Below are 21,911 nucleotides of genomic sequence, written 5' to 3'. Positions count from 1 at the left end.
AAACGACTGATGTAAGATCCTTCTTTAGCTGGCAAAATGGGATGTTGCTGAAATGACTTTTTCGGAGAGCAGCAGAGAACCTTTTAATCCCCCCCCCCCAAAAAAAAAAAAAAAAAAGAAAGAGAAAAATGGAAAAAACGGTTCCAATACAGTCGTTACACATAATGGCTTTAGAGTTTGAAATGTTCATGAAGGTTTGCTCTACTGTATGCAGAAGACTGAAATCTTGTCTCTGTTTGAGATTATTTTTCAGTTAACTAACAGGACCTATATGTCAGTTTTTACAAACAGACAATATGTGAATCTGTATGGACATTAGTGATACAATCTGTGTATCAAAATCAGACTTGAATTTACAGAGGCTATGCGATGCTATAACCTGGCATCCAACGCTATAGACCATCATCTGATTTTTCCTTTTATTATTTGGAATCTGAGGGTTTGGTGTCCTTCAGCAAAGCTGCCAGCTGTAGCCAGTTCGTCTATTCAGAAGCTGCGATAAATATTTATTTAGCAGATTTTCATTCAAAAATAGAGAGTAGCAGGCATAATCATTCATTTGGGAATTGCTAATTCCATGTTTAATGTGTGAAAGTAGTGGAAATTATGATTCCATGCAAAAATTTTGGTTCACTAACCACTAAATCATGAATCACTGTTAAGCCAGTGATTTAAAAATAATTAATGTATTATGTGCAGTATTATACAGGAACACTTGTGGAGTATACAGTGTCAGAGACTTGCTGACCTCTGGCAGAACAATGAATGCTCCGGTCATGATGGTGAGGACGATGTTGATCCCAAACAACCAGCGCAGGAAGATAAAGTAAGAGGCCACGCCCGACCCAAAGTGACCTCAAAAAGACAGAGAAAAACATCTGACTGAGACTGACTGACATCTTACAAACACTTCATTCACAAACAGTGATGTAGTGGTACACAATCGATATTAACAAATAACAATTATATTTTCAAAAAGCTTTAATTTATCTTTTTTTTTTTGCCCTGAAAGGCTCTGTCCTCATATAACTTAACTCACCTAGACCTAAATTAATTTCGTTCAGGTATTCATTAATATGGTCATAGTATATTGTTATGTGCTCAAATGGTGAGCTGAGAGTAGGAGGGTTTGCTACATCCTTGGATATGACAGCACTTTAAAGACAAACCAAATAAATGAGAGTACTTTTGGCATTATCAGTGATAGCATTACTTGAATTTATTCTGTAGAACAAACAGACAACTGACTTTCAATTTTCTTGATCCTCACTTCCCAGGGAATGAACAGAACCACAATATTGTAAAGCACACGGGAGAGTTTCTTCAGCAGCTGCAGGAAAAACAACAAGGGTTTAAGGAGCACTGAGAAACTTCTACCTTCCTGTAACCTCTGACAGGCTCACATCTCCACAATGGGCAGTAATCATTTTGTGTTGACTTTGATACATTTATTTAGAAGTTGTTTGTGATTGAGAGATGACTAAAATGGTTTGAACTTCTTTAGTCACTCCAGTGTTGCATTTTAAGCTGGAATCAGCTTGTATTTGATAATACATTTTATTCATAGAGCACTTTTCAAGCTATTTACATGAAAAATTAGATAACTAAAACCCAATATAAGTGCAGAACTTGAGCAGGACAAAAATATCTATTCTATGACTCATATCTAATAGCAATATAGGTTTGCAGCAATGGTGACAGAGATTAACAACAGATATTCCTATTTATTTTTGTACCTGAGCTCCTCCCCCCTTTGGCCAGGTAGGCTACACTACAGTACTCTGGAGTTTTGACTGACCTGATGCATCAGTGCTGTGTTCTGTCTTCCATACTAACTTCTCCATAAAAGGTCTCCAAAATTAACAACAAAATCATTTGTCATGCCCTCAAGAATCCCACATATGAGCATTTTCTGATCTGCTGCTTCTATCAGCAGGATTATGACATCCTTCATCATTGCCTTATGAAATGTGTATGACCATTATAAAAATGATAAATATGACAGTTTTCTGGTCTTCTACCTGTTATGTTTTATTTATTTATTTATTTATTTTAACAAATTTGCATTGGAAACCTAAATTGAGGTTATTTTGTTACACAGACATGAGACTGATACTGATCTTTTCATCTCATTCTCTGAAGGAAAGTAAATGTGTCTTTCCCAAAATGCTGAACATACACTTTTTAAACCTCTAAAACAATATTTCTGCTTGGACTGTGCTGTGTGTTCTTTACACTCTTTTTTTAGTTATTTTGTCAGATTCCCTTTTTATTACATTTTGCTATTACATGTTGCTTGTAATTTACGTTTTTATCTTTTACTGGCTTTAGCAGCTGGCTTTCCTGTTACTCAGTCATTATTTGAACTCTTGCACTATTTAATGAAATGGATGGTAAGGTGTAATTGTTTTGTCCACCTCTTGTAGGTTGAGATAGTAGCTGTTGCAAATTTGTGGCTAATTTGTGTGTTTTAAAATGTTTACTATTTAATACTGTCATAGGGCTGAATACTATGTCTTTAACATTTTTAAATCATAGTGTAAACACGTATTATTACCCCAAATCTTCTAAAACCAGTCACAGCAGACTGTTCCCATTAAAATAAATTGTCTAAACGAGAACTTTACAGTCCACAAGATAAAGTAAAACCAACTCATCCTGTAACGGCACAGGGAACAATTCAGAGGGCTATGAGGCACTATATGGATACGGTTAGGCAAAAGGTTATGGTCATGGTTAAAACAATAAACGCTGCTTCTGCCTTTCCTTCTGAGACATAACTTTCATTTGCATGCCCACAAGAGTTCTTTGTCAAGTAAACGTAAATCATAGGTGTTTGAAGTGTTTGAGCAAACCACCAATGCTGTTCTTTTCTCTGGAGAGGACGGTCTTTGGTCTGAAATCATAACAGCTGTCTCAGGTGAACGATATTAGTTTGACTTTAATTTATTACATTGCTGACCAACTGTGATTGTTCAAACACAGGTTTCATAGTTTGTATTACTCAGGATGTCATTTTGTAGCACATATCCATGGAGTTCACATTAGAAGTGAAACAATGTGACTCTGTGAAGATTTTCACATCTTATGATGTGATGAAAGATACAGTCAGAACGGAACTGGTGATTATTAATCAAGATAAGGTCGGCTGGACCAATGATTCTGATTTTCAATTAACTGGGAGCCAAACTGTAGAATTAATACCTCATCACCAGACTGCTCATTTATTCTAATGGAGCTTGAGCAGCCTGAACATTTTAATTAAACTGAACTATAACAACAGGCTATAAATTCAGTCATGCTGATGTGCTATGGCTTCATGGCTCTTTTCCTCTCTGCCTGGCTTCCTCCCTGTATATGTGTGTATGTAAGACAGAGAGAATAAGTAGGTAATCTGCAGTATGTGTGTGTGTGTGTGTGTGTGTGTGTGTGTGTGTGTGTGTGTGTGTGTGTGTGTGTGTGTGTGTGTGTGTGTGTGTGTGTGTGTGTGTGTTCAACCTACAAGAGGAGAAAAGCTTGTGTTAAAACCAGAACTCAGCAGCCTGTACAAATGAAATCCAACATGTTTTATTATTCTGGCTCTGATCAAGTTACTGCAGTGCAGTGAAATAACACAAAGAAGTCCATTTCAGCATACAGTCAGACAGAATAAATAGAGTTGTGACTCTACAATACAGAGCACATATTTCAATGAAGTTGCCCGCAGTGACACACTGAAGAAAAGGGGATCTCAGGTCAGCACAGAGCAGAGCCATCTTTGTTATTTCACATTTCTGTAGCACCGTTGTTACTACCGCGACTGCACTGTTTTGATCCATCTTTGCAATGTTATAAATGAGCACATATCCGCAATCTGTTTCTGTGGCTGCTTGAGACTTGGGAGAGATGGGTTCATTTCATGTTGTGCCTGGGCCACCCCTTGCCGGGGCATAACCACCATGCTCAATATATCTACAAAAAGCTTTAAAAATACAAGACATATTCTAAACCAGCAAGACTGAAGAAACTATTTGGGAGTCACCCTCTGATTTGCTAGTATTCGTATTTTAATCAATTAGTTTTTGTTAATTTCACTTTCGTTCTTTGTTTTCCACAAAGAGGCGTTGAAAATAAAAATAAAAATTTTAAAAAATTTGAAGGTTATCATGCAACGTTATATAGTTGAAAATTCTAATAGTGGAAACAGTTTTTTTTACTCATTTCACTCTTCGCTCTTCAAAAAGTTGCATTTAAAGCCGGTATCAGTGTTACTACATGATGAAGAATACTACTGAGTGTAAATGAAAGCAAATGACTGGTGTGTACATACATCAGCTCCTGCAGTCTGGTAGCCTCTGGTTCTGGTCAGTCTGCCCTCATACTTCAGAACAATCTCTCTGGCCTGCCTAGGAAACAAATACACACAGGTGGAAGCTTACTAATTACATTTACTCATATACTGGACTTGCGTTCTTTACTGAAATATTTCCATTTCTATGACAAAATGACCTCAATTCAATTACAGTAGTAGCTTTTTGGAGCTCTCTGCACATTTCACTTGTTATCTCTTGACCAACGCTCCACAGTTGGCTCACATGATGCCACCTGAGTCCGACCCTTTTAAAACTGAAGACTGTTGGAGGTATGTCAGTTGTCGAGAACATAGTACCTGAGAACATGGTAAGAACAGAACTTGTTCAGTGGTGTGACCGTGTAATACTATGTTTTCTTCTATGTCTCACAGGATCTGTAAAGATGGCGGGCAATACTCGTCATGAGCTCAACACAAAACACGGACAAGCTTGCCATACCTGACGTTACAGTTAGGCTTAGGGTAGGGGATGGGGTTAGGGTTTAAACCCGACGCTCTTTTCAATTATATGATTGGTACTGATTGTTTTTGTAGAAAAAATTAAGTGAAAGTCAAGTGATAACCCATTATCAATCATCAAATTTCACAATATATCGTTTCAAAACCAAAGATGCACAACATTGTTAGTAGTGAACTAGCTAACTCTTTTTAAAGGACACAGAAATATGAATCTAAAAAACAACAAAAACAACAAATAACATTGTGATCTTTTGCATACTAATGAGGTAGAGAAGTTATTTTGCGGCACAGACAAGAGACTGATACTGATTTTTTCATCTTTCAGAAAGAAAGCAAGTGTGTGTTTCTCAAATTGTTGAACACTCATTTTTAGGACTTTTAAAACAATATTTCTGCTTGGACTGCACTGTGTGCACTGTACGCTCATTTTTAGTTACTTTGTTAGTTTCCCTTTTTATTATAAGTTACTATTACATGCTGCTTGTAATTTATGTGTTTACAGATTGCTGGCTTTAGCAGCACGCTCGTTCCTGTTATTCACTCACTGAGAGTATTGCAATACAGATGTAACTGTTATTTCGTCAAACTCTTGTATATAAAGATGGCAGCTCTTTCAAAATTGTGCACTTCACACACTCATCACTCAGGGAAAACATCTCTAGCTTTTACAATTGTAGAATTCACATGGTTTTATTTTGTGATATCATGTTTTTAGGTTAGGACGAGGGCTGAGGTTAGATTCAAATAACTCAAACTAAAATTTGTCAGAAAATGTAGATAAAAATTTCTTGGATTTGTGATGTAAAATACGAGCTGTTATTGCATTTGGAGCAATTGCAGACATTCAGCCTGAGATTAAAGTGGGTGTAAAAATGCAGACTTGCATTCCATCCCTGATGATGGTAATAAAACCTTGCCGGTAATAACAAACTGCCGATATAAAACCTGTTATCCATCGCACATACTCAGCACATCTTAGAAGCTCTCTATCTACATAGCTCTCTCTCTCTAGCTACTACTACTACTACTCTAATTACATTTTGTCAAATGCTGAACACAGCCTTCGAGGTTTTGTGTCTAATCACAACATTTAGGTTTGACCTTCTTCAGAAAATGTGGACTCCCACATGGTTCACCTGACATTTGGACACCTGGAAGAAAATTTAACTGAGTGTTTGTGAAAGTTAAGAAGATAACAGGTGGTAATGAAGTACTGAAAACTAAAGCCTATTTAAAAATGCTGGATAAGTGTGCCATTTATCCAGCACAAGCAGTGAAATACAAGTAGTGTAAGTATTTAAAATATTGACTCAGAACTACTTCCTATTGAAGAAGCCTTCCCCATGAATACTGTTGAAGGTGAGGTCTGTGGATCTTCAGAGTAAAGGGGGTACTGCTTTTGGAAAGATAGGAAGGTGTTAGATTTTTCTAATGTCATTGTTCAATGCAGTCAGCAGCACAAACTAAATCTATTCGTCTCCACTGTATTGGGGTGGCGAGATACCACCATGGTATGCATCCTTAACACGTAGCCACCAAGACGCCCCAAATGACCCTTTGACTGGTTTGTTAAATCACCATTAACACAAAGAGCTCAGAGTGAATACAGTTTTAAAACTGAAAGACTGTAATAGAGCAGATAGGTGGGAAAAAATATATAAAATATATCAGTGATATAGTGAAGAAAATGTTAAAGCAAATATTAGTGCAGGGAAGGTAATTCTATGGCATTTAGATCAGTAGCAGTTCATTTCTATGACCCAAATTCATGTGTTCAGAAGACTTTGGTGAACTATGGATGTATTTCAGTAACACAGCTTGTGGCATAGTCATCATGCCCTCTTGAGAGTTTGGTGGATGAGCTGCTGAGGGTTTGGCACACTTGCTTTAAATTCTGTGACATACTTTTTTCCAAAAAATATCCTTTCTCAGATATATGGAATCTGTGTTTGTGTTTGTGTTTTTGAGCAAAAGAGAAGGGACAGATTAAACTACAAATCCAAAGATAACACCGAGGAATCAAACAGACGGGGTACTTTAGAACTTTGAGCTTGCGTCTCATTGGCCAGGGTCTGGTCCGAATGTTGGCAATGATCTCCTTCTGATACTGAATGTTCTGGAACATTTCTTCTGGGTCGTTGCTGTCCACCCGCTCATCCTCTTTATCTTCATCATCTGAGAAGCTGCAGCATAAGACAAAGAGGACAAAACAAAATGGGCCCGTTCTGTTACGCTGTATGGAAAAGAAAAAGAAAAAAAAAGAAATGTCATCTCAGGGATTGTATGAAAATTATTTGGGTGTGGAGGGGGGGTGACCCTTATGTTTCACTTTTTAAAAAGACAAACTAAATTAAACTAAAAGAAACGTTATTAGGCTCTAAATGTCAACGAGACTTTTGCCCATGCATTCCAAATAGTAAATAAGTAGTAAGTAATAAATGTGAATTAGATCAGATGATGTTGTAGCCTTGTATGTACGAGATGTATGACTGTCTGTCTGTTATAACTGAGCCAACGACATGATGCCTGAGTCACATAACCAGCTGTGTTTGATACTCAGTGAGGACCGTTTCCTCAAGTCAGCTTCTAAAAAACAGGTTAACTTTTCTTTGTAAATGGTTAAATTTCAACACTCACTGATTTTGAGCTCCTGCTATGTCAGGCTACCACTAAGCTTATTTTATAATTGGCTGATTTGGTTGGTGATGAAGTTCGAAATTACTTAGTTTACAATTCAACTTACTGTGGGCGAAGATATATCAAAGTGTGTCCGCATGTTGCCTGGGACTTAAGATCATGTGTGTGCATTAAAAAAATGATCATATTAGAAACATTTCAAACTACCGATTACTACTGATTAGTAGTTAATTAGATTAACTGGCAACAGGTTCTGCAGAACTGAATTACATATCAGACTATTAATTATTGATGAGGAAAATTAAGACCGGACTTTTATCTTCTACATTACGGAAAACCCCTTGTCTGAACCCCTCCCCAAGGATTTCTCAAGCATCCTCAATTAAGTAAACCTGTTTACAAAAAACAAAATAAAAACAAAACAAAAAAACAGAGATATATACAGAGCACATTGATATGTAAAATGGTAAACAATACTCCATTAAAATAATAAAGACGATTTGGATCACTGATGAAAAGAACAGCCAGAATCTCCAGCCTCAACTTTTTGTCATTTCAGCTTTGCATTTTATCTCCTCACTTGTACATTTATGAAATAATGTGTTAATCGTAGCAACATCCCAAAGTGGCAGATTTTTATTCTGTCAAAAAAAAAAGAAAATGAATCGGTGAGAATCAGTGTAAAGACATGGAAGGCTCCGCCTGTTGGAAAATTAGTAGATCTCCGGTGAATAGTCATGCATTTCTTAACCGCCAATAGTGCTGATCAATACCGTATATATTTACTATATATTTATACTCTCTTGTTTAGTAGGGCCTAAAGAACAAAGTGGAGGATTTAGAGATACAAAATGATACATGCATAGGGATAAAACATCAGCAACAGATGTCCAAAATTAGGTTAAAAGGTCACAGGACCAAAAGGTGCAAAAACTGTTTTACTTCTTACAAGGCCAAAAGTAACATTTCACTGCCTTTCTCTGGGGTATAATATCTCCTGTGCAATAACACTGTGTTTAGGAACTTGAAGACGGAAATACTGTTTGTCCAGTGCTCTTCGATTTCATTGATGTATTTTTAATTCTGTAATAATTCTGTGTAAATTTTGGAAACACGTTTTGTATCTACTCATTGTTAAGAATAAAATTAGTTTTTAAGAGGGCAGCTGTTCGGGTGACTACTGAGTAGAGTTAAACTGTCGTCTTATTGGAAAATATCTAAATAAATAAGAGGAAGAAGAATTATATTTTTGATGCAGTTTGGTTAATGGTAAAAAAAAAAAAAAATGAAGCTCCATCTTCAAATAAATGATACAGCAGTTATCTCCGTTGCATGCGATAATTCAAATACTTCACAATTACAAATAGAAAATCACAGATTTTTCAATAATCGTAAAAAAAAAATTCATTGCTTGTTACAAGCATTTCCATATCCAAGTAATGTTTACAATCACTTGATTAACTTTTATAACATATGGACTCCATTTTCACCATGTTATTATCAAAATTAAACCACATGGTTGATGGCATAACAATGAAAAAGTGGAATAATTCACTGATTATGTTCCATTTTGAATTGTAGTCATTCAGATATTATACAAATCTTTCTTTATGGCAATTATTTCATTTGAAACTGATCAATATATCAATTATTTGTTTATTCACGGTCAGACTCTTGGATAACCACTTGCGGTAAATTAGATTAGACTAAATTTACAAAGAGGAAACACAGGTCATAATGTCCCTGGATGGCAATAAGTATCAACACAGCACACAGGAAAACACACTTTGTAGTTTTCCCTTCTGATTAGATTTAGTAAATGACTAATTATATAACCTATAAAGATGACAGCCATAAAGTGTGAGAGACAGAGTGAGATGGACAGAGAGAGAAAGAGAAGAAGAAAGAAGAAAGGCTTTAGTTAAATTGTATTTTGATGCTTTGGCAGCATTGTTTTTTGAACTTTGATGCCAATAATGCACCTTTGAATTTGAAAAAAAAAAAAAAGAATAAGGAAGACTTAATCCGAAAGGCTTCCCAGAAATCCTGATAAAAGTAAGACTGATCAAATGAAAGAAGAGTGAGCAGACTCACCTCTGCTGATGGTCCTGGTAGGCTGAATAAATCCTCCTAGAGTTCTTCCTGATACTCTTGTGTCTCTTGGCTGCAGACAGAGACCTGCTGCTGCCAACCCAAGAATCAGAAACTGTACTCATGCCGCCTCTGCTCACAGTGTGTGCGCATAGCTGTGGTCATGAAATCAGTGTGTGCAGGTCAGAAACTGCCTGCTACTCAGCCTTACTGGACTGGGGCATCTGTGCTGGGAGCCCCACTGGAGCATTACACACTACAGCAGTACAGACCGAAACCCACTCACTCAACGGTCCAATCACAGGCATACTAAATGCTTAAAGGGGCAGCACCAAACAGACCACCCCTCATCGGGTTTCATTTTGGAAGATTTCTTTGATGTATATATTCAACTACAACTTATTTAGTTTAACCTAACAGCGTATTGTTATGTATTACAGGTAAATAAACTGTTACAATATGATTCTCTGAAAAACAAAAATAGATATTATGCGGATGTTAAAATAAAAAACCTGAAATTGCTGATTTGATTTTTGATTAACCTGAACAAAAATGTTGATCAGCTGTAAAGACTATATGGGCATCCCAACCTTTGCAAGTTATTTGCTCAGATGCACTTTATTCATTTTCGTGTAAGAAGCTGGGCTCACTAATATGTAATCATTTCCAAAATACAAGTAGGGGGTGAAATTTCAGAGTAAAATCAGTCCATGTCAATTGAATGGAGGAAACCATCATACAGTATAAGCTGCGTGGCATCATTCACTTTCATTTAAGTGGCAATCTTGAAGATTTTCATTTAAATAAAAGTCACTATCTATTGCTGAATGAGGTAACACAATGGTGATTAAGCCTATGGCCCACTGATGAAAGTACTGCAACATTTATATATCCGCAGTATTATGAACTGTGGCGACATTCCTGAAAAAAATGTTGTATTTAGTTCTTACTAATCGAGACCAAACATTTCCTACTGCCGGAGCTTTACATTAAATGCTGGCGAAAGATGAGTTGGCTTTTATTATGAAGTAGTCACTGGAGATGCTATTTTTTGTCGGTGAGCTTAACACTTACTGCTATTGTTCATCAAAAGTGTGTCTACAAAACAAGACAATGGTCATTTTCAGCATTCTTGGACAGCGGATCAGTTTGAAATATTACAGGGAGTAATGGAACAAGAAGGGGCAGCCACAGTGAGCTCGTAGTACTATCTGTCATTAGCATATTTACCAGTAGAAAGCCTTCTCTTTTCGACTTTTGAAGAGAAATACAGTATGTCTGTGGAGATTCATAGTCATCCAGGTCAAGGTTTATCTGTAAGGGCTAAATGAAAGGCAGCTGGACTTGCTTTAGATTCAGGGAGTAAGTGAAGTTATCTAAAAACTGGAATAATATGTTCAGTTTTGTTTACATGTGCTCCTGCGTTTTGCGCTAGATGGAGTCTTCCAGATGTGGTTTGCGTAATCCAGCAGAGAGGGAATGGGGCTTGAGAACCATTGGTGGCCCTGAAAGGCTGCAATATTTATAACACACCACAATACAAAAGTGTTGGTCAGAACAACCAACATACTGATGATTTAGCTTGACCATCCGCAGGAATTTTTTAGTCGCTCTGGCCAGTGTTTGATATCTGTATCTGTAGCAGTGTTAAATGTTCAGACCTTCACAAAGAGCAACTTTAACTCATTTTCTCTGACCTATTCTCTTTTTTTCCCCCTAAAAACAAATTAAGTCTCTGCTAAATAAAGAAATGGGTTCATATATATATATATTTTTATTCAACCATTAAACATCTGCATGGGGCCGTTTTAGCTACAGTGATACTGTGATGTGCCTTATGTTCACTTGGCTCATGACTGTTAAGTTATCCCTGAAGCGGAGGGGCAGAAGGGTCATAGAGCTGAATGAGACCTTGAAGGTATGACAGATGTCTCTTCTTAAAATTGGACTCAGAGGAGTATTTCTGACAAATGTGTCTTTTTTCATGGCTACCAGTCACCACTAATACCTACAGATGGAAAACCCGGATGTTCAACTCAGACAGACCCCTTCAAAGATTAAGCAGCGACAGCAAGTTTGTAGGAGCGCAAAGCCTGTAGTTAAACGCCAAAGTTGGAATCACTGTGGGGTCCTGCCTTTTACAGAATGTTAGTGTCGGTGTTGCCTTTACATAATCGTTGGGATATTTAACACTGAAATTTCATCTGTTCATTTTCATTGATAGCCGTACCCTTTGCAGGGTAGCTGGGGTTAGAGCCTTACAGTGCACACTGAGTGAGAGGTGGGTACACTCAGCTCACCAGTCTATCGCAGCACTAACGGCCAGTCCACACAGGCAGCTTTTCCTGAATGGTTTTCGGCGTTTCCATCATCTCATGGAACAGATATATTTCAAGTTTATAAAATGTAAGAATCCACACTGACTCAGAGAGTCTCTTCTTTTCTTCCGGTGCACTTAATATTCCCGGGCACCTCCGTCTTTCTATGTCGTCAACATGTTAAATACATCCCTGAATTAATTTAAGGTTTTAGCAACATACCATAAAGCTTGTACAACTAAGTTTTTATCAGTTAGATATATTTCAAAAGTATGATCTATTTTAAAATTTACTGATCAACTAGAGACTGGACAGAAGGCGGCTGCCAGTCTTTTCACCAGAGCTCAAAGCTATGACCACATCACTCTTGTTTAAACCTCCTTAAACTGGCTCCCAGTATGTTTTAGAATTGGTTTCAACATTCAACTTAATAATTACTTTTAAGCCTCTTAAGCGCTTGGCTCATCACTATATTTCTGATGTCTTCCTACCATTCAAGCCTGTATGTAGTTTGAGCTCCTCTGGCTGAGGTTTTTTTTTATCTGTTCCATAGCCAAGCTGAAATTGAAAAATTGCTCTAAGCAGTCAGAGCCCCGAGGCTATGGAACGACCTGCCAGAGGAAATAAAGCTAACTGAGTAAGAAACATCTTTTAAATCTCTTAAAGCATAAAATAAAGCATAGAATTTATCTGAGAGCTTATCCAGGTTTTACTTGATTTTTTTTCATTTCACTTGAATAGGTTTTTAATTATCTTTTATTTACTTTATCTTATATCACTGAAATTTGTTTTATGTATTCCATGATGAAAGCACAAGGCAGCACATTGCTCTTGCTGTAGATATTTTGCTGAAGACAGTTTCCAGAGATGCTGTAAAAGAGTTTGGAGTGTCTGTGGATTGAACAGAGGGATTCTTCAGTAATGCTAACACCAAGCCACAACATTAAAACCAGTTACTGTTTTTAATGTTGGTTAGTGGTTTTAATGGCTGAATATTGTATGTATATATTTATATATATATATATATATATATATATATATATATATATATATACATACACACATATATGTATGACAGATTAAAGGAAAAATGTATATACAAACATACTGTATATATACATATATTCCCATTCACGTGAATTTATACATGGGAAATGGTTTGTTTAAAACCAGATCTGGTTTTTATGTTGTGCCTGATCGTTGTACACAGCAATGATGTATCACTTCTGTTATCCATTTGAGTACTTGGATGTTTTTCTGTTGCACACACCTGGTTCACGTTTAATAAGTGTGATTAAAAAAAGACCAATTCCAAGCCAAGCACATTATCATTGATGTATTCCCATGCCAAATATATGAATTTACCAACTAAATTTGGAGGTAGGAACTGCAATAAACAAGACTAGGGCAAAACTTAGTATATGGCTGGAGAGCCCTGTATCTATTTGCTTCTTTCCTACTGTCTGTGCTCACATATACAGTAATTTAATATACTCTAATTCCCAATAAAGCTGTTCTCTTTGACATGTTTTTTCTGTTTCTGTTGTCAGACAATGGAACAAGTAGTAAATAGTGACTGAAATGCGGCCCATTAAGACGACATGTAGTCTACAGACCAAGACAATGGCCATTTTGGGCATTTTTGGACCTATTAGTTAAGGGTGCCAATAATTATGTCTCAGGTACATTTTGTGTTTGTATCATTTCCACTATTATGCAAGCTTTGTTTTTCCTATTTTTTTTTTAAATTGGTTAATATGCATTTATTTCTGAAGATATTCTAAATTCTGTACTTAAAATTCGGTCGTGCCAATAATAAGGACTGTACTTTAAAACAATATTCAATCTTAAGATACGATTTCACTATGTTTCAGTTCAAAGAAGTTGCTCTGCATTGAAAAAAGCTTGAAAAGGGACGTCATTTCATTGCTCTGATGCAGGTATTGATTATTGATTAGAGTTATCACAAACTGTAAGAAGTGTATGAGAGCAGAGCTACATTTGATTACCTGGTAGTGTGATAAAGTACTAAATAAAGTGAATAAATATACATCCCATTAGCTCAAAGGTGAAAAAAGGTGAACCTTGACCTTCAGGTCTGCCAGAGCTGAATTCATCCACCACACAGGGTTCAACAGAAGTGAATGGTAAATGGAGCAAATAACTGGAGGATGGATGTGTACTATGACAATACCTTTAGTCTTTCAAAAAGCAATTTTCCTTGATGAGTCATATCCTCAGTGTCCCATAGATGCCGATTAACAATACATAAGCTGTGTTGAATTTCCAGAAGTAAACAGTATCATTTAGGTGCTGCTACTACATTTCTCACAGCTTCATGATTCAATTTCGCTTTGCTTGATTGTGTCTCAGAGTTATAGTTGTGGACCACACATGTAAGCTGAGCCTTTTCTGTACAAATGACCACATCTATCGTTGTGCAGCTCTATGGACCAACCACAAGAGAGTAACATCTCTGACCTTGCTGAGAATTAGAGGTTGTCCAACCACGCACACTCATGAGCCCCATCACCTGTAAATTATATGAGATTTAGTCATTATTGTACAAGTGTCCCTGTTGTTTAATGTTGGTGTTCTTTGTGTATCCACCTGTGTAGAGATCATCAGCCATTACAGTTTAAAACTGATTATTTACCACCCTTACAGTAAATCATATGCTTGTGTGTCATTACAACCTCTACTCAATTCCCTTGAGAGGAGAATAATCATTTCAAAGTGCATTTTCCTCGTGAATATGATATGATGAGAGTTTTGTTCACAGTGCTGTTTGAGGCTGTTAGTCCACTCTGAATTTCTAAAATAGAACTGGACCATCATATTGGTCACTGGAAATGGGATTGTGTCTCCACCACCCTTTTTGCCATCTATTGTGTGACCTGATCATGTTTTGTATTTTTTCCAATGCACATTTAAAGGTCTGTAGTGTTCCTTAACTAAGTATATATATTTAATATTTTTTTTATTTTTTATTTTATATCTATGTCTTTTTACCATTATATTACTATTACTATTACTATTATATTGTATCGCTCATATTTGCAGTGTGTATATATCCGTATTTTCTCCAGCAGCAGCTGTTTCCCTACAGAGATCTGGGGGGAGCCACTGGGGGGCAGCAAAAGCTGTAAACAAAACACTGATACACTGTACTCTTTCATCTCCAGTGTTGGCTAAGTTGCTGCTACCATCCATCACGTGGCTTAGTCTCAGTGACTGTATACAGCTCTCTAGAAGTCCTGACCTCCAGCTGTAAAAAGAGGTGACTCCTGAATGTGCGCATACCCGTGGCTAACATTTGCCACATCAACCAGCCAAAAGCACACAAAATTTAAACAAGACAACTTTGGAATTACCTCGCACCTCAACCATATCTGACCAGTGTGCCAACTGACCACAGAGAGACCGAACTGATATCAACCCTCCATCAAACTCCCAGTAAAACAGCGAACAAGCTGTCCCCAAATGTCAAACTAATAGAGCATTACTGGTATTAGTAGCTGTAATGGAATTACTGAATTTAAAATTTTAATCCTTTACCCTATTCGTTACTGAAAAAGTAATCACATTACTGTAACACGTAACTAAGTAATGCGTTACTGCGCAACAATGATAATTTCATTATAAAGGTGTTATGCTATCACCATAGGCAACTACTAATACATTATACTTCTAGTCTTTGTGCTAGACCAGGCCAAAAGTGACCAAATATAGAATTTGTCATGTGACTAGGTAAGACAGCAAACATCATGAGCTCCCGAAATTTCAGATTGTTCCTTTAAATTACAGGAAAAAGCAGAATTTGGCTGCTCTACTCTGCAGGAACCTAAAAAAGTATGTCAACTAGTGCTTTCAATTTTTGGTGTTTTACTTATTTAAGAATGTTGTCCTAACAGGGCTTCTCAACCGACATCATCTTGGGTATTTTGATGACACAGCACAATCTGTGACAAAGATGCTGAGTGCATAATTATGTTTCATTAATGTTCTGAGGACAAAATACAATCATACAATAACAACACGTTTGAAAACATTTTGAACACATGTATAAAGAAAAACTACACTCTACTGGGAAGAAATGGTAATATTCACTAGACACTAATGAAATATGCATCATCATCAGGCAAACATGCTGCATTAAGGGAGGGATTTCAGTCTAAATAAAGCCCAGCTTGGAGGTGACTGGGGGGCACATTATAGCCAAGCTGTGCCAATGCATCTGTGAAAACACATCAGGTAATACAAACAAACCAGTGACATGTAGTGGACATTCTTATGTGTGCATATTATTTTGCCGGGCCTGTTTATCAGTGAGGTACTAAAGAATTATAGTGCTGCCTCCTGTTGGTGATAGCATGCACAGCTCAATTTAATCTGCCCCTGTGTGCACTGTGCAGAGACTAAACCAGGATGCATCTTTAATGCAGCTTTATGGTGCTCTCTAGCGGCTAGTGACTTAAATTAATGCAGTCTTTTCCTGGACAGATTAGTTAAGGTTCTCAGTATTAAAGATGAAGTTTAAGATTTGTGTTGCCCTTGAGGAGACATGAGTAGAAAAACAGCTCAAAGAGAATCCTTCTGGATAAATTAAATACATGTATTGGCTCCAAAATGACTTGATTATTTTCTTTCACCCTCACAGTATGACAGAGCCAGTGGAGCCCCTCACTGTAGGGGTCAAACTTTCAGGCATGTACCATTCTCTTGGTCACTCAGGTGTTTTCCTTTGCCATCTTGTTCCAGAGGTCAACTGGATATGCTCAGCATTTTTATTTCTTATTTTTATTTTGCACAGTATGATAGGGTATTATTAATTGCTTGTATCATGTAGTCTGTAGAAACATCTGAATTTTTACGTTTGTCTACTCATTTATACATATTTATAGATATATGAACACCTTATTAGGTACAACTGTACAGACTAAATTGGCCTGGTTCCAGACCTGTGAACCATTACATCTTTAATTTGTTCAGTCAATTAAATAGAATGAATTAAGTAAAATGAAATGTCAATTCAGTCTGATTATTAGGAAACTGTCTACAGTCATAAACCAGCTCTTCCAAAATAAACATTTTGCACATTTATCACTGAACAGCATTATATTGAAAGGAACTGAGAAGCGAACACACACACACACACACACACACACATACACACATACACACATACACACACACATATACATATAGTGACAGGACTTAAAAAAAAACAAAAATAGAGAATATGACATAAAAGACAAAAGTAAAGTAAATGGCACAGCAGTAAATACAGCAAATACAGTCAGTAATTAGAGTGTGGGGTGTGGATAATGTGTGTGTGTGTGTTCTGAAAGGCAGTGATATGTATCCGTGTTGCTGGAAGGGTTAGTGTGTGGCGTATGGAATTTGGAGAGGTGGAAAAAAACATAGTGTTGATATTGTGATAATAAATATATGTTGGAGCAATAATAACAAAAATAATAATATGATAATAAAATATTATGATAGTTATATACTAATACCATAATCATTTTATACATTTATATATATATATATATATATATACACAATTACATTATATATACAATTATATACAATATAATATAAGAGTAGCTATTATGGTAAGAGTTAAATCAGCTTAATTTCACCCCAGTATTAGAAAAAAATCAACAATGATCTAAAATTATGGTCTAAACTTCCCCTCTCACTAACTGAATGAATAGCAACCGTTAAACTGAAAATCTGACCTCAAATCAAAGGCCTCTTTTGAATGATTCCAATGAAACCTACAGCCAAATGGTTCCAATCAGTGAATTCCATCATATCACACTTCTACTGGAAAAAAACAAAAAAAAAACAAATCTGCCTCTCCACTTTACAGAGAAAGTCTGGGTGAAAGTCTGGGGATGTGCCTCTCTGGCACAACACAAAGGAAATTGTCTTTACATCAGCTCAACAAATCTCCTGATCACTTCAACACACGGAAACAAATAGGAATCACACATCTCCACCATCCATTTCAAGACAACTCATTTATCTCATTTAAAGACCTGATCCAGAGGTATGGGATCAGAAGGGGGGCATTTTCCAATACCTACAAATTCAATTAGTCATTAAATGAATAAAATCAATATAAAAACCAATCCACTCCAACCACCCTATCTAGCAAAACAGATCATGAAATATTCGACACCCACCGAAATCCTTTCAAATTTATCTAATCTAATATCCAATACAGATAACAACATCCACCTACCAATCTCAGGATATAAGTCTTCAGAAATTCATTTGACATGACAAAGAATAAAAGATTTACAACTAATCAATATAAAATCCTACATGGAACATATATATCACTCAAAACAAAATGCATAAAATGTGTCTGTAACACAGATAAATGCTCACAATGCACTCTAGGCACAACAGATGAGTACCTCCAGCCCTTATGGCTATGTCCACATGTACAGCACCATTGGTTTAAGGTAACATAGAAGCTCTCCACAATCTTGGGTTGTAGCATTCCCTTCTCCCCCTCACTATACATACAATTTATCCTCAGTTGAACTTCCACCAAAACACACAAATGCTAGACAGGAAGCCCTAGCTATTGCCAAGAAAGTCATCCTTAAAAACAGGAAAACCAACTAAACAAGAAATATCAGTGAGTGATTAAATCTTCTCACAGAACATATATGGACATATATGGGAAAAAATAACTACCTCTCTAAGAAAACAGAAGTCATGCATCTTGAAAACTTGGACTTCATTTATCACCAATCTCAATCTTAATTTCGATTGTGCATGTTAGTGAATGCCACTAAACCAGCCACATCTCCATACTCAGAATTCATACATACACATGCAAAGATTCACACATCATGCACTCAATATTTCACTACCAAACTGCCTCACATTTTACCCCTCACCATCTCAGACAAAAACACTCTTCTTTTTTCTTCTCTTCTCTTCTCTCTCTCTCTCTTTCCCTCTGAATTGATCTTTATTATTATTATCATTTTTATGTGCACTTATAACTTAGTTATATACTCTTTTCATTTCGAATGACATCATCACATATATTGTTATTATGGTTATTATTATTATCAGTAATATTGTTGTTATTGTTGTTGTCATTATAATAATCAAAATTAGTGGCGTTATTAATACTGTTGGTTGATGGTATTTTCAAGTTGTTCTCTCTTTTTTCTTTTTTTTTTGGTCTTTCGTACACACATCAACTTGGATACATACACCTGTAGCACATTGTACTCAAACACACATCTACATACACCCACACACACTTTTTCTCTCTCTCCTCTCTCTTTGTTTATCATTCTCTCCTTACACTAAGATATTGTGGTTGAGCTCCTCTTTTTATTCATTTTCTTATTAATATATAGAATTGATTTATCTAATAATTAATTCAAATAGCGATGCGGTGTGAGGCTGGTCCGGGTTGGCTGGGGCAGGGGCCTGGGCGGTGGCTCCCCCGCCCAGCTCTCTGGCGTCATGGCGGGCTCCGGTGGGAGGTGGGGTTAGGGCTGGCGGAGCCTTCTTCCCTCACTCTTAATAAATAACAAACACAGAGACAAAAAAATAAAGTATGTCAGTGTGTCTCAGTGGACAGACTCCCTCCGAAATGGTCTGGGAATGGTCCAAGACAGGACAAGACAGAATACCTGCAATGAACCTCCTTAGGGCTTGGCTGCCGTTAAAAAGTAAGATCTCACTAAAACTAAATACTTAAGACTAAACTAATTATATGTATATGTATATATATATATATATATATATATATATATATATATATATATATAATAACAATAATAATAATAACATCAACAGATGTTGCTCACCTCTCCGGTGGCCCGGTCAGCCCTCACTAATTGTACATAATACACCATATATAACAGAGGAAAAATGTAAAAAAAAATATTTTCTTTCAGATCACTTAACATTTCATGTTGTCATGATAACCGCATTTCCACTGGTCAATATGATGCTGCAGTTCTATTTTAGGAATTCAGAGTGGACCAACAGCCTCAAACAGCACTGTGAACAAAGCTCATCATATCACAGGGAAGTAAACTGAAGCAAAAACAACAAGTAAAATGCACTTTGAAATAATTGTTCTCCTTTCAGGGGAATTGAGTACAGGTTTTACTGACATACAAACATATGATTTACTGTAAAGGTGGTAAATAGTCAGTTTTAAACTGTAATGGATGGTGATCCGTATTTATTTTCTGCTGTAGTAATGATAGAGGCAGCTGTTTCCTATCACTGCAGTTCCTATCACACATGATGTGAAAAGAACTTTAGAAACTGGAACCCTAGAATGATGTAATAGTTACTTTTGACATCACAACTGAATGAAGATTCTTTCTATTGAACATTAGAACTCTGTGCGCACAGATCAATGTAAGGACACATTCCAATTCCTACAGTTTACACTGGGAGACAGAAATATTTCTACTTTTGCCACAGGTGACCACTAATTCATACCTGGTCTGTAATTTGCAGTTTTACATAAAAGTTCCCTGGAAGTAAGGTAAGTCCATAACCCTGTATTTAGTACCTTTCTTCAACAATATACAGTAGTCTATAATTATAGATTGACTTATTTTATCACTGGCACAGTGTAAAATGAACTTTTTGATGAACTTTAAAAAAAAAATCTTGTTCTGTAAACTTCTCCTAGAGCCACACAGCACATTTTCAGCTGTGCATGGCTCTGGTTATTTAAATGGATTACTCATGTAAACACAGGTTATTCATTCAATATGAAGCTGGACCCAGGAGACAATAAGCTTGGCACAAAGAGTGGAAATGGGTTAACAACTAGCGTCTCTGTCCAAAGGCAACAAAATACACCTACCAGCATCTCTAAAGCTCACTAATTATCATGTTTAATCCATACATCAAATGAAGTGTAAAAACAACTCTTAAAATTATTATTATTCTTTTAATGTGGGGTTATGTGCCAGAGCACATCATGGCTAGGAGTAGTGACCTCCTGGAGACTCTGCTCGTAGTCACTGCTATGCTGTCTCCTGACTGTGGGTTAGTAATTAACTGATAGATTTAAGAGTGACGTTAATTATGTCATCTAAGAAAAAAAATAAGTTTTTTTCCCCAAAATGTCAAGCTGTTCCTTTCAGTAAAATATAAAACTTGAGGGCTTCTAGTGTCAGAATTGAAATGTAAATATTGAGGATGGGTAGAAAAAGCTTTATAGTAAAATAACTATAGATTTTGTTGTGTGATCCTTTTTAGTTAAAATGAATGGAGGAGGAGACGGATCCCACAATGGTGCTTATCGTAAGTACTTGGTTCTTCATTTCACATAGCCATCTATGATTTATGGTCTTTGTTAAATCTATCTAAGGAGTATTGATTTAAATTTTGATTTAATTTTATGAACACAGATGGCAACATAAATGTTTAAATGATCTTGCAGGCCCGAGGTTTAACCCAGAGTTTATTCCAATGGAAGATCATCCACCAGCCAATCAACTACAGGGTGGAGTCTTGGCCTGGCTAGTCTTTCTCATGAACGAGCCGGAGCACCCACAAGTGGCTGACAACAATGTTGACATTGACAACGATGAAAACATTGGCAGTAACAATGCTATTGCAAATGTAATTGGAAATGATAACGCTGATGACAATGATGCGTTTGAAGATGCTGGCATGGCAGTCAACCGGGATGTCTCGGAAGAAGACCCCCTGCCTGGAGGATCCAGGAGGAGGTCAAGAGAGGAGGACAAAGAAGAAGTTGAAGAGAGGAGCAGCAAAGAATTCCGATGGTGGGATGAGTTCGCTGACAGTGACTCTGACTGCACCTTTGACAGTGATACTGACAGCACTTGCTATGATTATGTTGAAAGTACTGGAAATAATTTAGTCCAAGATGCTGGTGCTGAGGTTGATGTGGAAGTCAACCAGCAGGTCACAGAAGAAGACCCACTGCCTGATGGAGCCAAGAAAAGATCCAGAGAGGATGGTGAGGGAGATGACGAGCGGGGCAGCAAAAAATTTAGATGGTTTCCTGACAG

General features: G+C 36.7%; 1 protein-coding gene across 1 annotated transcript in view; it reads right to left on the bottom strand.

The window, feature by feature from the left end:
* The window catches only part of LOC120789619 (transmembrane channel-like protein 3), a 30,965-nt gene extending 21,302 nt beyond the window's left edge, over positions 1-9,663 (bottom strand). Inside the window, exons 1-5 of the mRNA XM_040126432.1 lie at positions 9,542-9,663; positions 6,847-6,993; positions 4,310-4,385; positions 1,249-1,330; positions 749-855 (exon numbers count right to left, since the gene is read on the bottom strand). Of these exons, the coding sequence (XP_039982366.1) occupies positions 749-855; positions 1,249-1,330; positions 4,310-4,385; positions 6,847-6,993; positions 9,542-9,663 (534 nt within the window). The remainder of the gene's footprint in view (positions 1-748; positions 856-1,248; positions 1,331-4,309; positions 4,386-6,846; positions 6,994-9,541) is intronic.
* Positions 9,664-21,911: the final 12,248 nt, after the last annotated feature.

Source organism: Xiphias gladius, chromosome 1 (assembly GCF_016859285.1).
Source record: "Xiphias gladius isolate SHS-SW01 ecotype Sanya breed wild chromosome 1, ASM1685928v1, whole genome shotgun sequence".
Classification (NCBI taxonomy): Eukaryota; Metazoa; Chordata; class Actinopteri; order Istiophoriformes; family Xiphiidae; genus Xiphias; species Xiphias gladius.
The sequence above is the reverse complement of the archived record's forward strand: the minus strand, read 5'-3'. Positions and strand labels throughout refer to the sequence as shown.